Source organism: Gobio gobio (genome assembly GCF_949357685.1).
Source record: "Gobio gobio genome assembly, chromosome: 10".
NCBI lineage: Eukaryota > Metazoa > Chordata > Actinopteri > Cypriniformes > Gobionidae > Gobio > Gobio gobio.
In genome coordinates this window covers 50817438-50837555 of record NC_137116.1, presented here as the reverse complement: position 1 = coordinate 50837555, position 20118 = coordinate 50817438, and the positions used below count along the sequence as shown (strand labels likewise).

Below are 20118 nucleotides of genomic sequence, written 5' to 3'. Positions count from 1 at the left end.
AATGCCCAAAAGAATTATTGACACAATATACATTACCATCGATGCTGTAACTTTTGATTTGGGGGAGAGACTTGTCCCAGAAGGTGAATGGCTTGGTCCTGTTTCATGTGATGCAGTGTATTTTTTTCTGCTTTGATTTGAGACCGAACAGAGACTCACAGGCTCGTTTTTCACAGAAAGATCCAAAACCTCTGATGAAAGCTGCACAGGCCTGGGCGAGTCCTCTTTCGAGGTCAACTCAACATTGAGCATTGTCACAGCATTTTGAATGGCGTTAATGTCCAGATGAACCTTTTCAACATCGTTCCCCTTTGGAAGTGCAGTACTATTTTCAAGGTGAAATAATCTGGAGGTGTGTTTACTATAGAAAAGACCAATCCACATGTGAAAAATGAGATGGACATCCTCGTAGGTGTCTTCAATGTTGAAGTTCCATTTCCTGTCAATATTAGGAAAGAAAAGAAAATGGTTAACAGAGCCTTTTTGGAATGCCTATGAATTAAGATGACTCAAATAATAACCACAAAAAAAAACTGTTTTTAAACTCAAATTATGACCACAAAAATTTCTTCAGCATATTTTAAGTGTGGCAAGGATTAGTATCGGTGCCAATTAAAGTATTTTTTTAAAAACCGATCCATATCAGCTATCCAAAGCCCGTTCCTTTATTTTACATCAGCTGTCGTGCAGTAGGTGGTGGTATGCACTTTTAAGTTGGTTTGCCAACTGCTATTGAAAGGTAAAGAAGCTCAAATGTGCACGAGAACCAAAGAGGTCTGTTCTAGTGTGTCACACGCTAGGGGTGTAATGGTACACGTATTCGTACCGAACCGTTTCGGCACAGGACTTCTGGCACGTGCACGTGTGTACCGAACGGTACCAAATGCAATCTTTAACAGTTAACAGAAGGCTTGTTTTACACACACATCTTCAATCCGAGTTCCCACACAAACATGTTAAGTATTCTGTCCATTTTATCACGAAATTCAAACGATATGCCGTTTTGACGCTCTCTAATGTGGCGTGAGAGATCCCTGTATAGTTGCAGCAGCACAGCACGCGAGTGAACACGATAATCTCTTCCTAGTCGAAGAATAAACATGAATCAACATATGAAGGTATGTTGAGGATACACTTACCGAAACGTATCATATGTTGTGTAATGGTTCTATCAGTGTTTCAACGGTGGAAAGATGTCAATAAAACAGCTTGTAAACAACGTCATGTAGCATTACATATACCTCAGGCAAGTCATTCAGTGTCCACAGCTGGTTAGTTCACTAGAGAAATTAACTCTTTCGCTAAATATATGCACTATAATAGCCTATATATTCATTATATTCTACTTAACCTGTTAGTAATGTTTTGATTATTTAATGTAGGCTGTGTACAAAAATTCCCTGCCTCACACATGCGCGAGTCGATCTTGTTCAGACTTGTCTGGTGCATGTGCAGCGTCATTTCATCATTTCAGCAGCTTCCAGTAGAAGAGTTATAGAGAGTTTTCCTGGCTTTGTTTATTCCTTAAAAGTCTGTTTTTCCTTGTGTGGTATTGCTATGTCATAACGTAATTCAGTTGATTTTACCTCAGAAGTATAATTGTGTCAATAATATATATACAATTTGAAGAATCATCTGGATATTGGTTATCAAAGAGGTTTATTTGCTGATAAAAAGAGGTTTCTGGTCATGTATGTTGATGAAAATATGGATTCAATATCTAATCGGCATGTTAACAATTGTTATAAAGAGCGCACAGAAGTGCTAAAGCTTGGTGCATACTCCGCAAGAACAAAGACATTTGTTCATTTTCTCGAGGTGGCAAGAACAAGAACAAAGTTTGTTCTGGCCAGGACATTCCATACTTCATGAGAAAAGCAGGTGCCAAAGTTCTAGGGAGCCCTCAGAGGCCCCGCCCACTGCAGCACACATTTAAATTTCTGACCAATCGCACAATAGTTCTCGGACACCCACAAGAAAAAAGTTCTGCTCAGATGATGTGTCAAGAACGAGCTGCGAGAACAAAATGACGCAATTTTGTTCTCGCAGCCCTGGGAACAGTTCTTATCTGTGTATCTTCTGTCATATCATATCATGTATATTCATCATCCTTATTTTGTTCTCTCACAGAAACCACATTTATGTGCATATCTACGCAAACCTGTTTATGCCTAGCAATTGGATGGCGTAATAAACATTGAGATCAGCAAAGTTCTCTCTGGAGTAGCTGCAGTTACTAGCCTGACGTCGTCATACTCAATTCTAGTCAGAATATGAGTCTGATACTGCTCCGTTGGGCTGTGATTATGGGGCGTGTTTCAACCGAACCAGGAAAGACCTCAACTGGATAGACCTACAACCAATCAGAGCAACGGAGCGACGCATAACGTTAGTTGTCAAATGTCAACAGAACTCAACTGCACTGTGTTGCCATGTCCGCGGGTTGAAGCGACCCCAATTATGTGATATACAGACCCAGGAATGCGAATTTTAGCTGCCAGCCCTGCCAAAATAACATATTTTACCCCCCAAATGCTTTTTTCCCGGAGAACCCCCCCTGGAAAGCTATTGGGCTTGTTTTTGGCTAGTTTTGAGGAACGTTAGCAATTGGGCGGGTTTTGTTGTAAAAACTTGGCAACCCTGTACCTGCACGCACGCTGGAATAAGTAGCCTAACGTTAGAAGAAAAAGATGAGTGTAAACGATCTTTGCCGGTGTTGTAAAAAAAGAATTTAACCTCTTAACAAGCGCCCCATTTTTTAGGAATTCTTTGAAAACGATATACCCAAATGAAAATGTCTGCAGCTCTTAAACCCTATGGTCTATATTCATAAACCTGGTCTTATTTTAAACTAGACACTTGAAATATTGCTACCCAAGAGTCATAATAACTCAAAGTAATATGGGAACAGAGTAATATACATGTAAATATACATGTAAGTGACTCACGTTTTTTGTTTTTTGTTTTCACTTAGGGAAAAAAATATTATAATTTAATGTTAAGAGCCTGAAAATAACTTAAATATAAAACTGAATGTCTAATCATGTCATGATTCAAATATGAGGATGATTCTCTCAGTAATGTAGCTTCTGTGAGCTTTTATGTCAAGAAAAGTCTAGGCGTCATTTCAAAAAGGCCATTTATTTCAGAACATTTGCTATTGTAAAGAGTAGTTTTTCATTCAAATAAATCTGCAATAAACTGCAATATACTACTAATTATAATGGATAAACAGTTACTGAAAAACTAAAGCAACTATTTACAGAGATTACAAAGTGTAAAAAACTCATTTAGCTGATGGGAAGCGTCAGTGAGAGACAGCGCGTTCCACTGCAGTTGCGCCATGGAGAACGCGCAGACAGCGCGCAAACAGTATTCACCAAAGCCTACTTACGCAAACTGCGCAAGATAATGCCTTTTGATTGGTTACTAAGTCCATCAATCAAACCTTTGTTGGAAAGGCATTGGCTGGGCACCGAGTGCCTTTATCCAACGAAAACCATGGGCGCAATGATTGACAGCTCACCAAGCCTGTAAGGCACTTCCTCTATATGATGCATCCCAGAAGAGTCTCTGATTGAAGGAGAGAGATGAGGGTTGATCCATTTCACGTGGGAGAGACTATTCTAGCAGGGGGAGTTTGCCAGACACGGAATAGAATCGATATTTCATTGAAAATGGACATGATTGATCACGCTAACTCAAAACTCTCTTGCAAACAACGGAGGATTTTTAGTTTTTTCCCTATTTTTTCGTTGTTTTGGATTAAAAAGTGGGATGCATTTTGAAGAATGGACTCTTACACAGAGATGTATGTGGGTGTTTATTGGATTCGTCCGATCTGATCTGAACGACAGGAGATGAAAGATGAGTAACGCTGATATTATGCTAATGTTTACATGGACGGTCCTTTAGCATTTCATTTAACCCTTTCCTCTCTGGTGTATTTATTGCAAAAACAAGTTCAGAACATGAATCTTGAGTGTTTTAGCTTTCAAATGATGCATAGTTTGTGATAGTTGATTGAATATTTTGTATAAAACAAAAGTAAATAAAAGTACACACCCCCCCACTTCCGTCAACGGGAAGGTGGTTAACCCACGAACCGGTTAACCCACGAACCGGTGCGGGTTAAGAAGTTAAGGATACACAGAGTACTTACCAACACCATCATCATTTCTGAGAGAAATAGTAAAGGTGAATGCATATACGAACAAGTTCTCCGTTTAGGATTAGAACAAACTCAACCCAAGCGCCTTTGATGACGTTGATGACTACGTTACTGTTTATCATCTGTCCATCATCGCCTAAAGCCCACCCTGACAATTTCATTTGTCCGAACAGTTTCTGGTCGGGCATAATTACTTCTCTATGGATCAAGTCCAGACCGAACTGCCTGAGTAAAAGTGTTGTGGGCGGGGCTAAATTCGGCTAGCATCCAGGCTATGCAGTTACAGTTCTAACCGAAGAATTATGCCAGTTGAGTTCCAACCATCCAACGGCACGCAGAATATCCCACACTATGTTTAAATAAACCTGTCATGAAAATGACAGCCACGGTGTATAAATGATTATATTTCAACAACAAATTGGAATAAAAACATAATTTTATGCAAAAACTGCCTTATGTGAAGTTTACATGTTTGCATACAATGTGTTATTTGAGAGTTGATTATTATATCTAAATATAAATATCAACTGAATGTAGGCTAATTTGGGCTCTATTGTTATATTATAGTAATGTGCAAGTAAGGGCTCCCTATTTAGTTTACTTAGGACAGACACAATTTGTTCAGTAAACCACTGTTTAATAAAAAAAAGCTATTTTATATTTAGTTCACTCTCCCCTGCTGTACCGAACTGTGACTTCAAAACCGACGTATGTACCGAACCGTGAGTTTTGTGTTACACCCCTCACACGCACATTTCACCTTCTGTGTTTAGCTGTTTAATGCCTAGTTCAGACTGCCCGATTTTAGCCCCGATTTTGACTCGCCGACCGGTTTTGGGAAATCGCCGACAAATGCCTGAAATCATAGGCAAATCAGTGCTCGTAAACCTGTCTCCGGCGTGTTGACTCCGATTGTTCGAATATTGCACTTTAATAATTATTTAATCAACATCATCCTCAATAAACCCGTCTCCAGCATGGTGCCCCCGGTCACTCGAATATTCCGATCTATTATGACCTGAGCTGTAAAGCTGCCAGAATAATAATAATAATAATAATAATAATAATAAATATAGCTGCGAGCAGCCATTAACGGGGCCAAGCGCAAAGAACAAGACAAGACATGCCAACATGGCTTGGAGGGTTAGACCAACTGCAACAATGAGCAATTAAAGGCATTTTAAGATGATTTTAGGCAAAAATGGCTGAAAAATCACATATACAGTCACTAATAATATAATTTAATGGTTTGTCACTTTTGACCAATAGGTGGCGCAGTAACGAAATTGATGTGGTGTGGTCAGAGTGAGATGACAATGACAAAGGCAAAGTTTGGTGTCATTATGTCAAAGCATTGCAGAGATACAGCCTCAAGAGTCATTTTGGCATCATGGCTCAACTTTGTCGCTGCAGTATATGAAAACGGTTTTGTTTGTTGACACGAAATTAATAACTTTTTGCTGTCATGGTCTGAAGATGTTACGATTCGATTTTGGTGAAAATCAGGCAAATAGTATAGGAGTTCGAAAAAGTAGGTTTCTGAAGGAAATCAAAATGGCGAACAGAATGTTTGGCCAAATATGGCAAAATTGGGATCTATGTTCTTGGCATGACCCAAGGAATATATTGAAACCATTTTTATGACAATAGTCAAATTTAATCAAAAGTTATTAGCATTATTGGAAAATTCACTATAACTTTTGTCCACAAGGTGGCGCTGCCTTGAAACTTTTTGAGTACTTTCAGGGCTTAGTGACGAAGACACACACCGAGTTTCGTAACGATACGCCAATGTGTTTGTAAAACATAGCACTTTGTGACAAAATTCAAAATGGCCGACGCCCAAAATGGTTGATATGGGAAAATTGGGTATGGTATGACTCGGCGTGATGCCCCGACTCTAAAGAGACCAGTTTTGTGATATTTGGCTAAAGCGTTCTTAAGTTATAATCAAAAATATCAAATTTTTGTATCTCTGGACCCCTAGGTGGCACTGCGCCGAAACGCTGCAGGCAGCCTCAGGTCATGGTTGGCATAACACACACCAAGTTTGGTTAGAATATGCTAAAGGGTTGCGGAGATAGAGCCTGACTTTCATTTTTGTGGGCACTTTGTCGATTTAATTTGAGTGTTTTTCAATAAGAGTTTGACTAATCATCTCGAGTCTAATGCGGTTTTGTCAGCAGAGTCTGAAGATGATCTGGTTACATTTTCGTGCAAATCGGAGCGACGGCCTAGGAGGAGTTTGCAAAAGTAGGTTTTTCGGTTAATTAAAAATGGCGGGAAAATTAATAATAAAATTCGAATTGGCTTGAGCCAAGGAATCAGAGGAAAAAAGAATTTTGTTTCTAGCCCTTATGGTTCAAAAGTTATTAGCACAAATATGAGTCAAACTTTGGACAGGTGGTGGCGCTAGAGGGATTGGTTTAGAGATTCCAAATTTGGTGTGGTTAATGCTGGGACTGTCTTCTATCTGTGGGCCAAATTTCATAACTTTCCCGCAATCGGTTCTATGGGCTGCCATAGACTTGCGGCGGAATAATAATAATAATAAGAAATCTAACGATTACAATAGGTGCCCCGCACCTTCGGTGCTTGGCCCCTAATAATAATAATACGGTTTGTTAATTGGCCAGAGGAGAACTGGCACCCCGACTGAGCCTGGTTTCTCCCAAGGTTTAACTGGTCAACTGATGGGGTTTTGGTTTCCTTGCCACTGTTGTCTCTGGCTTGGCTTGCTCAGTTGGGGACACTACATTTTTCAACTAAACATCGAAATAAATCTAATTAATAAACTAAATTAACCATTTAAACTAAATTACTGATCTAATTATTGATCTAAAGCCCACACTGTCACTGTATGATAATTGAAAAGAACTGATGACATCAGCATTTCTCCAGAATGGCTATACAGCTGAATAAAATTATGCTGCATTATTTTCCTGTTTAACACTGTAAAGCTGCTTTGAAACAATCTACATTGTTAAAAGCGCTATATAAATAAAGTTGACTTGACTTGACTCGTGCACGTAAGTGACAATCACTCAGTGTGAATGATCAAAGACGCGATCAGGGAGAATCGGCGATGAGTCGCCGACGCCCGCGAGATATTTGGCATGCTAAATATCTGGACCTGTCGGCGATTCAAATTCCTGCTGTGTGAAATGAGTTCTGACTGACAAAAATACATCTGCGATGGCCCACAACCACTGAGAGAGCAAGATACAGGGTTCGGGGAGGAGCTATAGACCATAATATCCGTATTTGTAATATATATATTTACAGTTATGTCAAGCAGAAACAAAGCACAATCCTTGCTCCCTGTGTCTCCCCAACCATTTCCTCCACCATAATCTTTTTTCTTTTTCTCCTTTTTGCTGCAAATCAGCGCACAGATAATTTGGATAGCAAGTTTTTGACCTGCATGTCTATATTTTTTTTAATAATTCCAGTCTCGCGCGAGAACTCCAGTCTGACGCACGTGTGATCTCGTGTTGTTTCCTTCTCACTTCTTGCGTGTGTTTGCTTGTGAAACGTAGTTCGCGGACAGGACAGAGCTGTCAGCGATTTTTTCTCTTGTACAGTCTTGCAGTGTGAAAACCCTGTCGCCGAGCCATCGTGCAGTGTGAACATAGCAGTGTCTGAATGCTGGCCCAGATAGTCATGCAGTGTGAAAAGAGCAGTGATCTGACGAGTTTGAAAATTGTGCAGTCTGAACTAGGCTTAATGTGCACTTTTGTAACAATTCACTTGAAAGTAATTTATGGTTTATTTTTATCTGCTGTCAGACTGAGATTGCCATGTCATTGCTGTCAGACATCGTTGACATAGCGTCAATTATATTTATTATATACAGTAGAGAGAGAGAGAGAGAGAGAGAGAGAGAGAGAGAGAGAGAGAGAGAGAGAGAGAGAGAGAGAGAGTGTATGTATCTTATACATCTTTTTCATCGTATGCCATAGTTTTTTTTAGCACGTGTGTATATGAATATATAGTTTTACATTATAGTTCTATCATTTCTAGTTTTCCCATTTCTAATGTTGGGTGAACTATTCCTTTAATATTGTCACTAATCAGAAAAACTAAACTAAATGCAATAATGTTCAGATTTGTGTCTTGTGTGAATGGTTTGTCGCCACAAATCAACATAAAAAAAAAAAATACATTTTCACTACAACAATCATCATTAAACTTTAACTGAAATGTAGGGGCATCAAATGGTACTTACCCATGAAGTGCTCGTGTGACGGTTTTGTCTATACTGTCATTGGTGAACTTGCTGTCAAATTTAAAATCATATTCTTCTTCCCAAATCCTCATCACTTGGATCTTTCCATCCTTTTCAATTATGCATCTGTTCAGTAAAAATCGTGATTTCCGTGCTTTCACCTTGGGAATCAACGACATTGGCTTATTTGGAGAAATCAAGCGCTTCCATTCGGTTTTGCCGCCTTCCTCTTGATGACTCGAGGCTGCGGCATCTTTGGGCAGGTTCAGATGAAGCCCAGTCTTCAACGACAGAGGTGAATCTACACATCCGGACGGATAAGAAATCTGGGGGGATGGACCTGCCAAACCTGACAGCAGAGAGGTGGGCTGTGAGTAAGAATGTTCTTTTGATATTTCCAAAATCAGTTGCCCACTCACTAAAAGACCTTCTGGAATAGGAGACCTGGGGGGTAATTTAAATCTGCCAGATGGATAACGAAGAAGAGCATGAAGGACCGACTCCGGGGAGCCGCTACCCTTCATTCCATCAAGGGCCTCCTGGCCAGGTTTGGCTTCTAAGTTCGATAACATTTTATCTTTACTTGCACCGAGGGCCAAGTCAGCCAGTAAACTCAAAGCATCTGAAGGCAGAGATGCACTCATGCTCACACTCTCTGCGCTGGCTTTGCCATCAACACTAATTGTTCTCCTTCCTACCCTATCCCCAAGCGATGATATGAGCTGCTGGTCAGTGTGTTTAGCTATTTCAAAAGGTGCTGATGTGTCAAAATTGTGGGACCCTGTAAGAAATAGACAAAAATAAAGACAAAGCATAAAATAGCAGTAGCAAAGGCGCAAAGTCGATGCAGACATGCAAGAGAATAAGAGGAAGCAGAAGCAGAATAACATGCACACAGAAGACAAAAACATCGAGAGGGAACACATGTGGGCCAATTTTAATACACCAGCATAATCATGTCTCAAGCCAGTCTAATTTAATGACTACTACCGAAAATGAAACTGTCACAAAGGATTGAGGTTTAAAACTGGTAGCAAATATACACACAGCACTTTCTGGACACTTTCCCATTAGGGGTGTAACGGTTCTCTCAAATCTGACGACGCATTCGCAATACGTTTTTTTAAAAATAAAAGTTTTTTTGAAATCTTTGTTCAATGCTAGTGCCGCATGCTCTAATATGACCAATTACGCCGTCATCACCCGGGTCCTGATAGCACGTCTTGCGTTTGAGTGGACAATATGCCCATCTTGGCGAGTATTCTAGCAAACATAGTAGGTTATGTCTTAAGTAAACATATTAGAGGATGGATACCCGACCCGAGCCCGACGGGTCCCGTCGGTAACTGACGGGCTGGGCCGGGTTCGGACAGATATTTAGAAATAATGTTCGGGTTCGGGTCGGGCTCGGTCACGTCAGCGCGATAAGGCATTGAACATTTGAAATTTAAAACAGCTTATTATGTAGGTAGCCAATAGGCCTTTTTAACCTGATGTTTTTGTGATTAAAATAAAATAAAAATATTACCCTAACATCCACCATCTTTGATAGACCTTTGTTCATTTAATTTTGGTTTCACAATTGGCTATTTGATTGAGCCCCGTTAACATGTGTAGCCTATTTGTTTCCCCGTCTGCGCGCTGATGCGCTCATCTGTAATAATTTCAGAATGCCTTCCTATAGCTGCTTAATAAAAGCGGGCTTTCCACACGAACAAACGTACATGTGTCATTAGTATGAGAAAAAAAAATTGTGTAATGTCTGACGAATGACAGACCAGGGAGGCTCTGTTTCCAAACTTTTAATCAGAATGAAGATGAACACACTCTCAAGCGCACACGTTTTCCGTATTTGTTTCCGCCCCTCTGAACTCCCTTTGTTAACCCTATCACTGCCGGTGCAAAACAAAACAGAAATTTCACAACTATGAAGAGTCTGTGCGCTACAATAGATTCGGGCTCGGACATAAATATCTTAATGCCTGTCGGGCTCAGGTCGGGTTTGGTTACTGCTCTGTCGGACGCGGGCCGGGCTCGGACAGAAAAATGCGGCCCGATCCGCACTCTAAAGCATATGCATTGTCTTTCCGAACTGTTTATGTACAGTATCAGTGTACCGGCATTATATCAATACATTATGTCTTTAAAAACACAGTCAGCAGGAATATTAGGCTGCTGTCACTTTATGTTAATCAAAAAGACACGGAAATCACTTGCTTCTCTAGACTGAATAGCTTTTGTAACTTTAATAATGATTCATCTTTATTTAATTTATATATTGAAGATTATATGTAATGTTGTTTTACATTTGATTACTTTATTTTCTGTACCTGAAAACTACAAGATACCTAAATAACCTGAAAAGCAATGTTAATTTTATTTATTATCTTTGCTCTATTGTAATTATTTGTGCAGTTGTTTGTAGTTTGATTATTTGTTCTTATTTTCTTTATTTTTATTTGACAGTCGTCTTTTTTCCCTGAACATAGCACATAACGAACCGTACCGAAACTGTGACCCTAAAACGGTGATAAAAACCAAACTGTGTAATCTGAACCGTTACACCTCTATTTCCCACTCTTGGTATGTGAACATTTGTTTAATAACAGAATATGTAAACAAAGACTTTTCTTACCATTTTCTATTGAGGGCTTGTGAATAAGACCTCTCCAAGACACAGGTTGTTTGGTTATCTCCACAGGTTTCATTGGCCCATATTGTGCCGTATCACCCTTGGGCTTTGTTGCTTTGTCTTTCAACTTATTCTTGATAATATCACGTTGCAACTCCATGATGGTGCCCAATTTTCTTTCTTTTGATTCTGGCTGTGCGTTATCTGGCTCAGATTTTGCACTGTCACCAGGAGAAGGAGATTTCGCCCTCTTTCCCCTTCTGAGTACCGTCTTTAATTTGCTTATAGATATTGCACTGTACACATCATGTTTTGGTTTCTTTTTGATTTTGTCAGGGGAGGATACTTTAGGGTCCGACTGCATGGATTGGTCAGATAATCTGGGAGGACTGGAAGTTGCATCTGCTTGAAGAGTAACAGGTTGATCTTTGTTAGTTTGTTGGAAGCCTACGTTCTCAGTAGATTTAGCATTCATGGACTTTTCCAAACATAAATCCTGACTTTTGTCAGTTTCTAATGGGTTGTTTTTGTGAAGGTTTCTCAATATCTTTAATGCTGACAAGAGAGCACTTGGCATCTCATCTGAAGGGCTGTGCGACGAGTCTTCACCACCACTGACCCCTGTTAGTTTACGGGGGAATTCTTCCGTCACCATCGAGGGAGATTCTCCCTTACTTTCCACTATTTCTGTGGATTTATTTTCCACAGGAGAAATTGTTTCTGCATTTGTGTCAATGCTCATCTCAACCTGCATTTTCTCACTTTGCCTCTTGTTTGCAGATTGCACATCAACATCTGAACCATGCGGGACAAAAACTCTGCCACAGGTTGTGATTATGGTCTTTAGACCATATCGTTCCCTCAAGCTAAATCCCTCCATCTTCCTCTTGGGTGTGCTTGACAAACTTGGTTTTCTGGCATCGACCTCAGTGTTAACTATAGTCTCCTCATCAATCTTTACAACACCTGATCTCAGAGACCGCTTCAGAGTAGCATCGGTATTCCACAATCTTTTACGCCTTGGTAGAGACCGCCAGTTACTTTTTGTAGGGCTTGTTTCATTTTCCATACTTTGATCATGAATAGTTTCTGTTGACACACTTAAAGGTTCTTGTGCTTGTCTGGCTTTCCTCAGATTTCGTTTCCCGCCCCTTCGCCTGCGTCCCTTGGCCCTACTAGTTGAATGTGGCCTCTGATTGAGGTCATCAGCATGCATGGTCTCAGTCTGAGTCTGGTCTTTTGTAGGGCCATCTGTGGAGTTCACTGGCAAAACGAGAGGCAAACTTGAAATTGGTAAAGCAAGCTTTTTTTTAGCTCTTTTTTTGATCTGCATGGTTCTCCAATGAATTTTGCGCTTCCTACCTTTACGTTTTGAAAAGGTCCTCCGGTTCACTTTCTCATCAGGATCAGCCATTGTTTTCTCAGTAAGTATATTATCCTCCATCCCCTCAGCAGCACCACCTTCTTCTGTTGATGTGATTAATGGTGTACTGCTTGTTTGAATGGGAGTCTCTTTTGTGGATGAATCTACACAGACTCCATCAGCATCTCCTTTAGTACTGCCTTGAGATGTTTTCTCAACATCAGTGTCAATACTAACACAATTCTCTGAAGGGACATCACCCAATTTGGGTGACACTGTGGATGTCGGATACTCCAACACATTGTCAGCTTCTGTAACTACAGCTGTTCCCAGTTTTCCAAGGCCCTCTGGCAGAGCAGGTTGAGGCTGCTCTGTAGACAAATGCTTGTGCTCACCTTTTTGTCTCTCAACTTTTTCAACAGTCCTGTGAGAGGCATCACTGGCGGCCTCTGTGTGCTTAGTCACCTCCATTACAACAGGAGCATCAGTCTGTGAGACCTCCTCAGGTGATGATATACAGTAATAGACATCATCGTCATGATCATCACCACGCTGCTGTCGACCAGTGTTGAGTAACTCCAGTGCCCTCACTACTGGAATTGTAAAGCCACAAGGCTCACCGAAATAGGATTTTAATCGAGTGCCAGTCTCCTGTGACCATTTAGGCGATATCAGAGTAAAACCACCAGGCACATCATATTGGTCTGGAAACATACTGGCTTCCCTGGTGGGAATGTCCAACAGCCCTGGGTGAAAAAGAGTGCCATAGTCTTGCAAATGCTTCTCTAAGGAAGTTTTAGAGCACCCCTGTTGGCTTGGAGGACATTTTTCCATCTCCGTTTCTGCATAGTTGAGTGCTGGAATGACTTGCATTATTTCTGATGACACTTTAATATTTGTCAGGTCAGACTTGGCCGCTAAACATAAAAACACACAAAAGAGATGCTTATAAGACGTGCAATAATGGCAAATTAAAAGATACATACTGTACACTGATTTAAAAAAAATATATATAAATAAAATCATTCTCCTTGTTACCTCTTTGCACAGTTCTTGAGTCCGGGAAAATAAACATGCCATGAAGTGCTGCTGCCTTACCCGACTTTGCATCTAGAAATGGATGTTTTCACAAGGTAAACAACATCAAGATAGATTTTCTGTCCACTTGGCTCCAGATGTATTTTCATTGATATAATATAAATTATATAATTCAAATATACATTGAGAATGTTAGGTGATGTAGTTCTTCACCAGCAATCGCACTGATAAATATGTTTAAATGACACACAAGCTTGAAAAGAATCACTGATTAACAACCTCTGAGCTCATGAGGTTTGTCTCTAAAGGTTTATATGTTGGTTTAAAAAAAATTAAGTACTCTAAAGAGAAAATGATTGTGATTGGAGTTGAACTCTACTGGGCAAAATCTTACCTTCATAAGAGAAGAGATGTGAAGAGTGTAACAGTATAAGGAAACCAGAATCTTCCAGTGGTATAACAAGAGCCTGTTGAATAAAAAAGATCATAAGACAAGACGAGATTAGTTTAGAGATTTTTATCAGTGTTTTTGATGACAGATATTCCCTCTTCTCCATATTTACCATTTCTTTTTCTTTTAGCTCTTGGGTTATCTGAGCAAGATCATTTTTCGCCTCAGAGGAGACAACATCATACAAGTTGAAGCATCTGCCATCTATGCAAACTGTGAGGAGATGTAGGAAAACAAATGAAAAATGTGCTCCTTTACAATTTTAGCACCAATATGGGCGATACTGTCAATTACCAAAACAAAATTTTAAACACACCTTCACCCACAATGCAAGTTTCAAAGATTTCCCGCGGCAAGGACCTCTTCAGTTCAGACACACCAATTGCACGATCAATTTTAACTGTCTTTGGGCTGAAAATACAGTTTGCATTTCAGTCCTATAGCTTTTAAGTAGATGTATAACATTTCTGAATAATCTACCCTTAATGTTTGGGCAGCTTTTTTGGTGCATCGTCAAATTAAATCTGTTTATTTTTTTGGGAGTAAGAGGGTCAAAACATGTCCTTGCAAATAACATACAGTTTTGCGGGGAACCAGGCTCCGCTTGCAGACTGAAGACCAACATCATAGACAGTGGATTCAATCTTGAATTGGCCAATCCATGGTTGGTAATAAAACACTACAATACAAGATACCGCTTATTGGTAATTACATACTCTTAAAAGAACATTCAAATACACTGTATATTATTCAAAAGAGTTAAAAAAATATTATACAATAAATAAAAGAAAGACAATGGACAAGATTTTGAATACAACAATCCTTGCTATTTGCAATTTCACCCCAAAAAGAGAAAAGAACAAGCAAAACAATCCATAATTCTTACCTGTTTTGTCTTGGCTTGAAAAGAAACAGTAAAGAAAACAGATCGTTAGTTGTCAAAATCATCATTATCATATGTAAAACTTTATGTTCAGCAAAAGGTGTTTACACATAAAAAAATGTATACAAAATCTCAAAGAGCAAAGTGATAAACCTCTTTGTCTCCAACTCTGACGTGGTGTTTATCTTCCCATATGAAAATGCCACGATGGCAAATGGACAAGCATGTCTCGGACATGATTCTGTTTTACTGCTTCCATCACGTAGTTCATACATATAGTACTGCAATACAAACCAACCGTGTTAGATATACAGTTTGATATCAAGGAAGGAAGGAAGGAAACTGTTTCTTTTTTGAGAGCTGCATTACCTGTGTTCGCTCATAGGCCAAGAAAGAACTAGTAGTTGAAGACACAGCACCAAGATGCTCTGATACATGGCAGTCGAAGCCAGCTGTCGGAGGAGTGAAATTCTGGGTGTAGTTGTCTGTAACTTCTTTCACTCTCCCCTGATGTTAAAACAATTAAGAAAATATATGTTTGCATGTGGTGCATTAGGACAAATCAGCACAAAGCAACTGAATTTGGGTAACCAATTTGTTAAATGTGTACCTTGGTCAGCTTCAAAAGGACAATGTAGCCAGTCTTGCCATCATACCAACGCTTCAGGTCAAGGCAGTCGGAGTATTTTGAGATGTAGACTCCTAATTTAAGTGTAAATAACAGAAATATAAAGTGATTATAATCGCTTCACCCAATAGAACCAACAGAAAACAACTACAAAACAAATAATTCACTTTAGCTGTATTTCTCAAGACATTAGCCATTTACAAGCCTTGCCTTAAAAAAGCAGGTCCAATGAGTTTTGATTTAAATGGTGTTTAACATAAACTATGGGATAAAAACTTTAAAGCCCTTAAATGTTACAAAAACTACTGTGTGAATATAAACTCAAACAACAAACCGCTTCTTAGTTGAAGTTGCAACTCTAATCCTGAGGAACGTTTTCAATACTCAACGCATGTTATTACCGTGCCATCAAAACTTGAAAAACTAGATCTTCAGCATTTTTGTGGATGAGAAAAAGGTGTACAAGGACTTCCCAGAAAGCTCTGATTGCCTCAACATGTTAAACTACAGTAAACAAGTTTAATCTCTGGTACAGCTAATTATTAGCCAACAAGTCTCACAGACTTTTGACAGACTCTGGTCCCCACAATAATAATTTATAGAATACAATTCAGAAAACAAAGAAAATACAGTTCTCCTAACCGATATCTAGTTAACTTGCTGCTAAAATGCTAAATAAAGAAAAACTATAGCAAATCCAGCAAATGTTTATTTAACAAATTGTTTCAACCAATGTAAGCATGACCTTGTAAGCATGACAGGCTGGCTGACAAAAACATGTGTGCCAGAAGTTGTGTAAAAGCCAGAAAATCAGATAAGTTCTTGACATTTAGGTGTGCTTCAGATGGTCAGAGAACAGACTGTGTCAGTGATATTTAAAGCTGAGACTAAACAACCCCTGACAACACACAACAACATTTACTGGGCCCTAAAATATTTTTGGTTAAACGGAAAATGATACAATAAATCATTAACTTGACTCTTATTTGGTTTCTTAACTTTTGTAGAGAGAGACATTGCTTTTACACTCACGAACCTGCGTGTGTATATCATTCAAAACTTTCCCCTCTCAGGAAATAGAAGCAGAACACATAACCACATAAACTTGGCCCACCCTACCAGCTACATCATACATTAAAATAGTAATAAAATGAAATATGAAAACCCTTAATCTTCTGAAGGCCTAATTTAAATAGACTAAGAATGTGCTGAATTTGTGTGTTTTCCCAAACCTGCTTAGAATCAATAATAATTCAAGATTATATTTATTATTAGTAGTTCTGCATGGATTTTGTCGTCCACCAAACACTCAGATCTTCCAGTGTAAATGTACTTGTACAATACAAAATTAATTTCGTAGCTAGAAATGGGTAATTTCTCCTTGATATGATCAAGTCTTCAACCAGTAGTTTATAATAGCCCCGTAGCAGCTGGCAAATTTGAGAAGGGAGTCAAATGTTTAATTTAGTCTAGGCAATTTGATATCATACACTAGTAGGAAGACCTGGGTAAAGGCTAACCTTCACTTTCTCTTCTATAGATTCATTACAGTATAACTCTTGCTTTCACTTTTCATATGTAGGAGAATAGACTATGGACTTGAACATATGACGTTTTCCTCACCAACCTTCTGAACACTATTATTATTAAAAGGCAATGTTTTAGTAATCTGTTGTAGACTATTTTTGTTAGCAGGGCTCGACCGGGCAAGTAGAAACAAAATCCTTAGCAACTGAGCCCTGGGGCCCGTTCTTCGTACCTCGCTAACTCAGTTAGCTGGATTTGATTGTTGACTATTTGGCATTATCTTGGATTGTTTGGTTCTTCGAAGCTCATCCTGGACTTGCTGTCATAGTAACATGTCCGTAAGCTTAAACCTGCTCGGGAGCAGGCTTATTTCATGTAAACAGGGTTAGATTGCATCATGAGGTGATACTTAAAATCTGTCCCAGCCACTGCTACTTGATTACAATAGTTCATTACTGAACCAGGGGCAATAATAATAATTTTAAATAATAATATAAAAATGTTATATTGTATATGTATATGAGAATGTATAATACTATAGACACAGCCACTTGATTGAGCGATTTATTTGTGATGGAATAATTACTTTATATAATTTTGTTTTTATTGGTTTACACACATCTTGTACAGTTAATCTGAGCCGTGCATTAAGTGATCACGGATATTATGGGAGTGGCTTGATGCAGCGCAAGAGAGGATAATTTGATCTTGACCCATAAGAAACTTAAATACTGTCACGTTACAAATCTGCTTCAAATTGAATTAAAAATTTAATTACAACATTGAAATAAAAATGTAAAGGGTGTACAAATACTGTATAAAATCGTGAATATAAATAATTGGTAATCATGTTTAAAAAAAACAAAAAAACATTTATCATTTATCTATTATAACTTTTATGTTGGTTTGGTCGTTTGGCTGTTTCCTTATAAAGGTTCAGAAATTTGTGGGGTTTTTTTGTGTAATTTGTCAAGTTTTTTGCCAGGTGGCTTTTTAATTATATGATGTCATTACATTGATGTCTTGACGCCAGCCAATCGCTGCATTGCTGATCGTGGTTTCGAGTATTGATGCATCTGCCCTCTTCAGGGAAAAAAAGAATGCTCAGTAATCTTAGATCATTTAATCCAGATATTTTAATCCAATCCGCAAATTCGTTTGAAGAACCAAATTAGCCAGACATCAGTTATCACGATTAAAAGATCTGGGATCTGTCAAATCATCTTAGATGTATTAAGCGAGGTACGAAGAACGGGCCCCTGGTTAGTATATCGTATTTATCTACCTGATTTCAAGCAGTTATTCAGAGTAATAGTAAAAATAAAAACTGTGATATACAGTAGTGGCCAAAAGTGATGTCCAGCCTAGGAAAATTGACATCTTCACCCTTTATTAACTTCTTATAAATGTTTTAAAGGGGTCATGAACTGGATTTAAAAAAAATATATATATACTGTTGTCTGAGGTCAACTAATGATGTTCGCGTGGTTTTTACATTCAGAAACATCATAATGAATAAGTAATAGGCTATTTTCTGCCTTGGTTTTGAGGCTCTCTGAAAAACGCTTGGTTTTGATGGGCGTGCCCATAGACCGTAAAAAAATATGGACGATGCGACTTCATTGACTTCCGCTGACCAAAGTTGAAGCTTTCATAGGCCCGCTCACGGCGCTGACATCTTGGGACCGAGTCTGTGCAGTAGCGATCTCAGGACCGGAGTTGCGCAGTAGAGAACAGGAAGTAGAGGCGCGATTATCAAAAGCCCGCCCACACTCTCGCAGATGCAGAACAATTCATTATGTTGGTGTGAAATAAACAGTTATGTAAGTGTAGAAATTAAAGCTAAAGCTCCAATCTCCTCCCAAAAATCCAGAAAAAAGTCAGTTAGTGCCTCAGTGACAAGTTCATTCAGAGAAGCCGTCAATCTCAGCTGTCAATCATGACGTCACACCCCTCGTTTTTATAGCATCAAATAACTCACTAAAACTAAACTTATTTAAAAAACGAACACTTGAAATGAAATTATTGTAATAAAAACTGCCTAAAATGACAGAAACCATCTTTAGGAAACAATTATTTGAAGTGTAATTAAATTGTTTAGTGTGTCTCGCGCCCATTCTAATACATGGAGAGGCGGGGTTTAGGAGCTATACTGGGACCGCCACCGGGGGGCGATCGAGGCGCGAAAGCTTCAATTTCTGACTGAAGCACTACAGGCTTGGGCGTGCCGCACTGAAGACTTGGAAGTAAACGCCCACGGCTAGGATTGGATAAGATTTGCATATTTAATGAGCTTCAGCTTTCCTCAGTACATGTGGGGATTGTTTTGAAAGTGTCTGGAGAAACGTTCACAGGGCTCGAAAAATATCTTTATCAAACAAACACAAAGATTCATCTCTCATCCACCCGCGATTGATTGGAATGTTATTTCTGTATTACTTGGCCGCCCCGATCATCAGTGAATGTAACCGCGAACTGTACACACTCACACACACACACGCGCGCAAGAAAGGAATGTTATTTCACTATAGCCCGTCTGAAAAACACATAGGACGTTGGGCTTTGCGAGCACTGGCATTACAAGTCCGAGTCTGATCACGAATGAACCAATAACACCTTCTCCAGACTGTGACAGCGTGCTAAGGTATGTAATCAATAGATATCAAACTATCTGTAACAAATGCATATACTAACACATATAAAAACCATGTTTTACTAACATAAGTGTGTTGCTCCGTTCCTGTCGGATCCAATATAGAAGGCACAGCATTGTGTTTTAATCTCAATATGTCTGCAAATCCAGTCTCGACCTCTATCTTGTTTACAATCGATTCTGATGTTAAATGAAGCGAACAAACGCTATGTCTTACACACGTGAGCTGGAACCGGCATGTTTATTGCTCGGTAGCGCAACCCGTTTAGCTCCACGAGACGGTGGGCGAGCTTGAGGCGGTGCTTCTGCACCTTATTATGTCAATGGTCGACATATTCTGAGATCTCTCGTTTTCTGGGCCTGGTGTCTATAAAAGCTTTTCTTTGACTAACACGGACGTTTTCAGCTCTGAAACTTACAGGATAGTCTTATATCACAATCTGTCAAGGCTTCAGAACCTCCTCTTGGCTGATCTTGTTGCAGTCACATTTTCTTGTGCATGCAAGTAAACACAGCAGGTAGTTATGCTAAAATGATCACCAAA

At 39.2% G+C, this 20118-nt stretch overlaps 1 protein-coding gene across 3 annotated transcripts in view; it reads right to left on the bottom strand.

Moving 5' to 3' along the window:
• tasor2 (transcription activation suppressor family member 2) overlaps positions 1–20118 on the bottom strand; it is a 30148-nt gene that overhangs the window by 7587 nt on the left and 2443 nt on the right. Inside the window, exons 5-17 of one of the 3 annotated variants that reach the window (XM_079827585.1) lie at positions 15377–15468; positions 15136–15273; positions 14920–15047; positions 14770–14783; positions 14463–14562; positions 14200–14294; positions 13996–14096; positions 13827–13899; positions 13433–13504; positions 12394–13311; positions 11035–12294; positions 8400–9180; positions 37–439 (exon numbers count right to left, since the gene is read on the bottom strand). In XM_079827585.1, coding sequence (XP_079683711.1) covers positions 37–439; positions 8400–9180; positions 11035–12294; positions 12394–13311; positions 13433–13504; positions 13827–13899; positions 13996–14096; positions 14200–14294; positions 14463–14562; positions 14770–14783; positions 14920–15047; positions 15136–15273; positions 15377–15468 — 4175 coding nt within the window. Of the gene's footprint in view, positions 1–36; positions 440–8399; positions 9181–11034; positions 13312–13432; positions 13505–13826; positions 13900–13995; positions 14097–14199; positions 14295–14462; positions 14563–14769; positions 14784–14919; positions 15048–15135; positions 15274–15376; positions 15469–20118 lie in introns of all 3 variants that reach the window. The other 2 variants (XM_079827584.1, XM_079827586.1) reach the window with 2 other exon arrangements.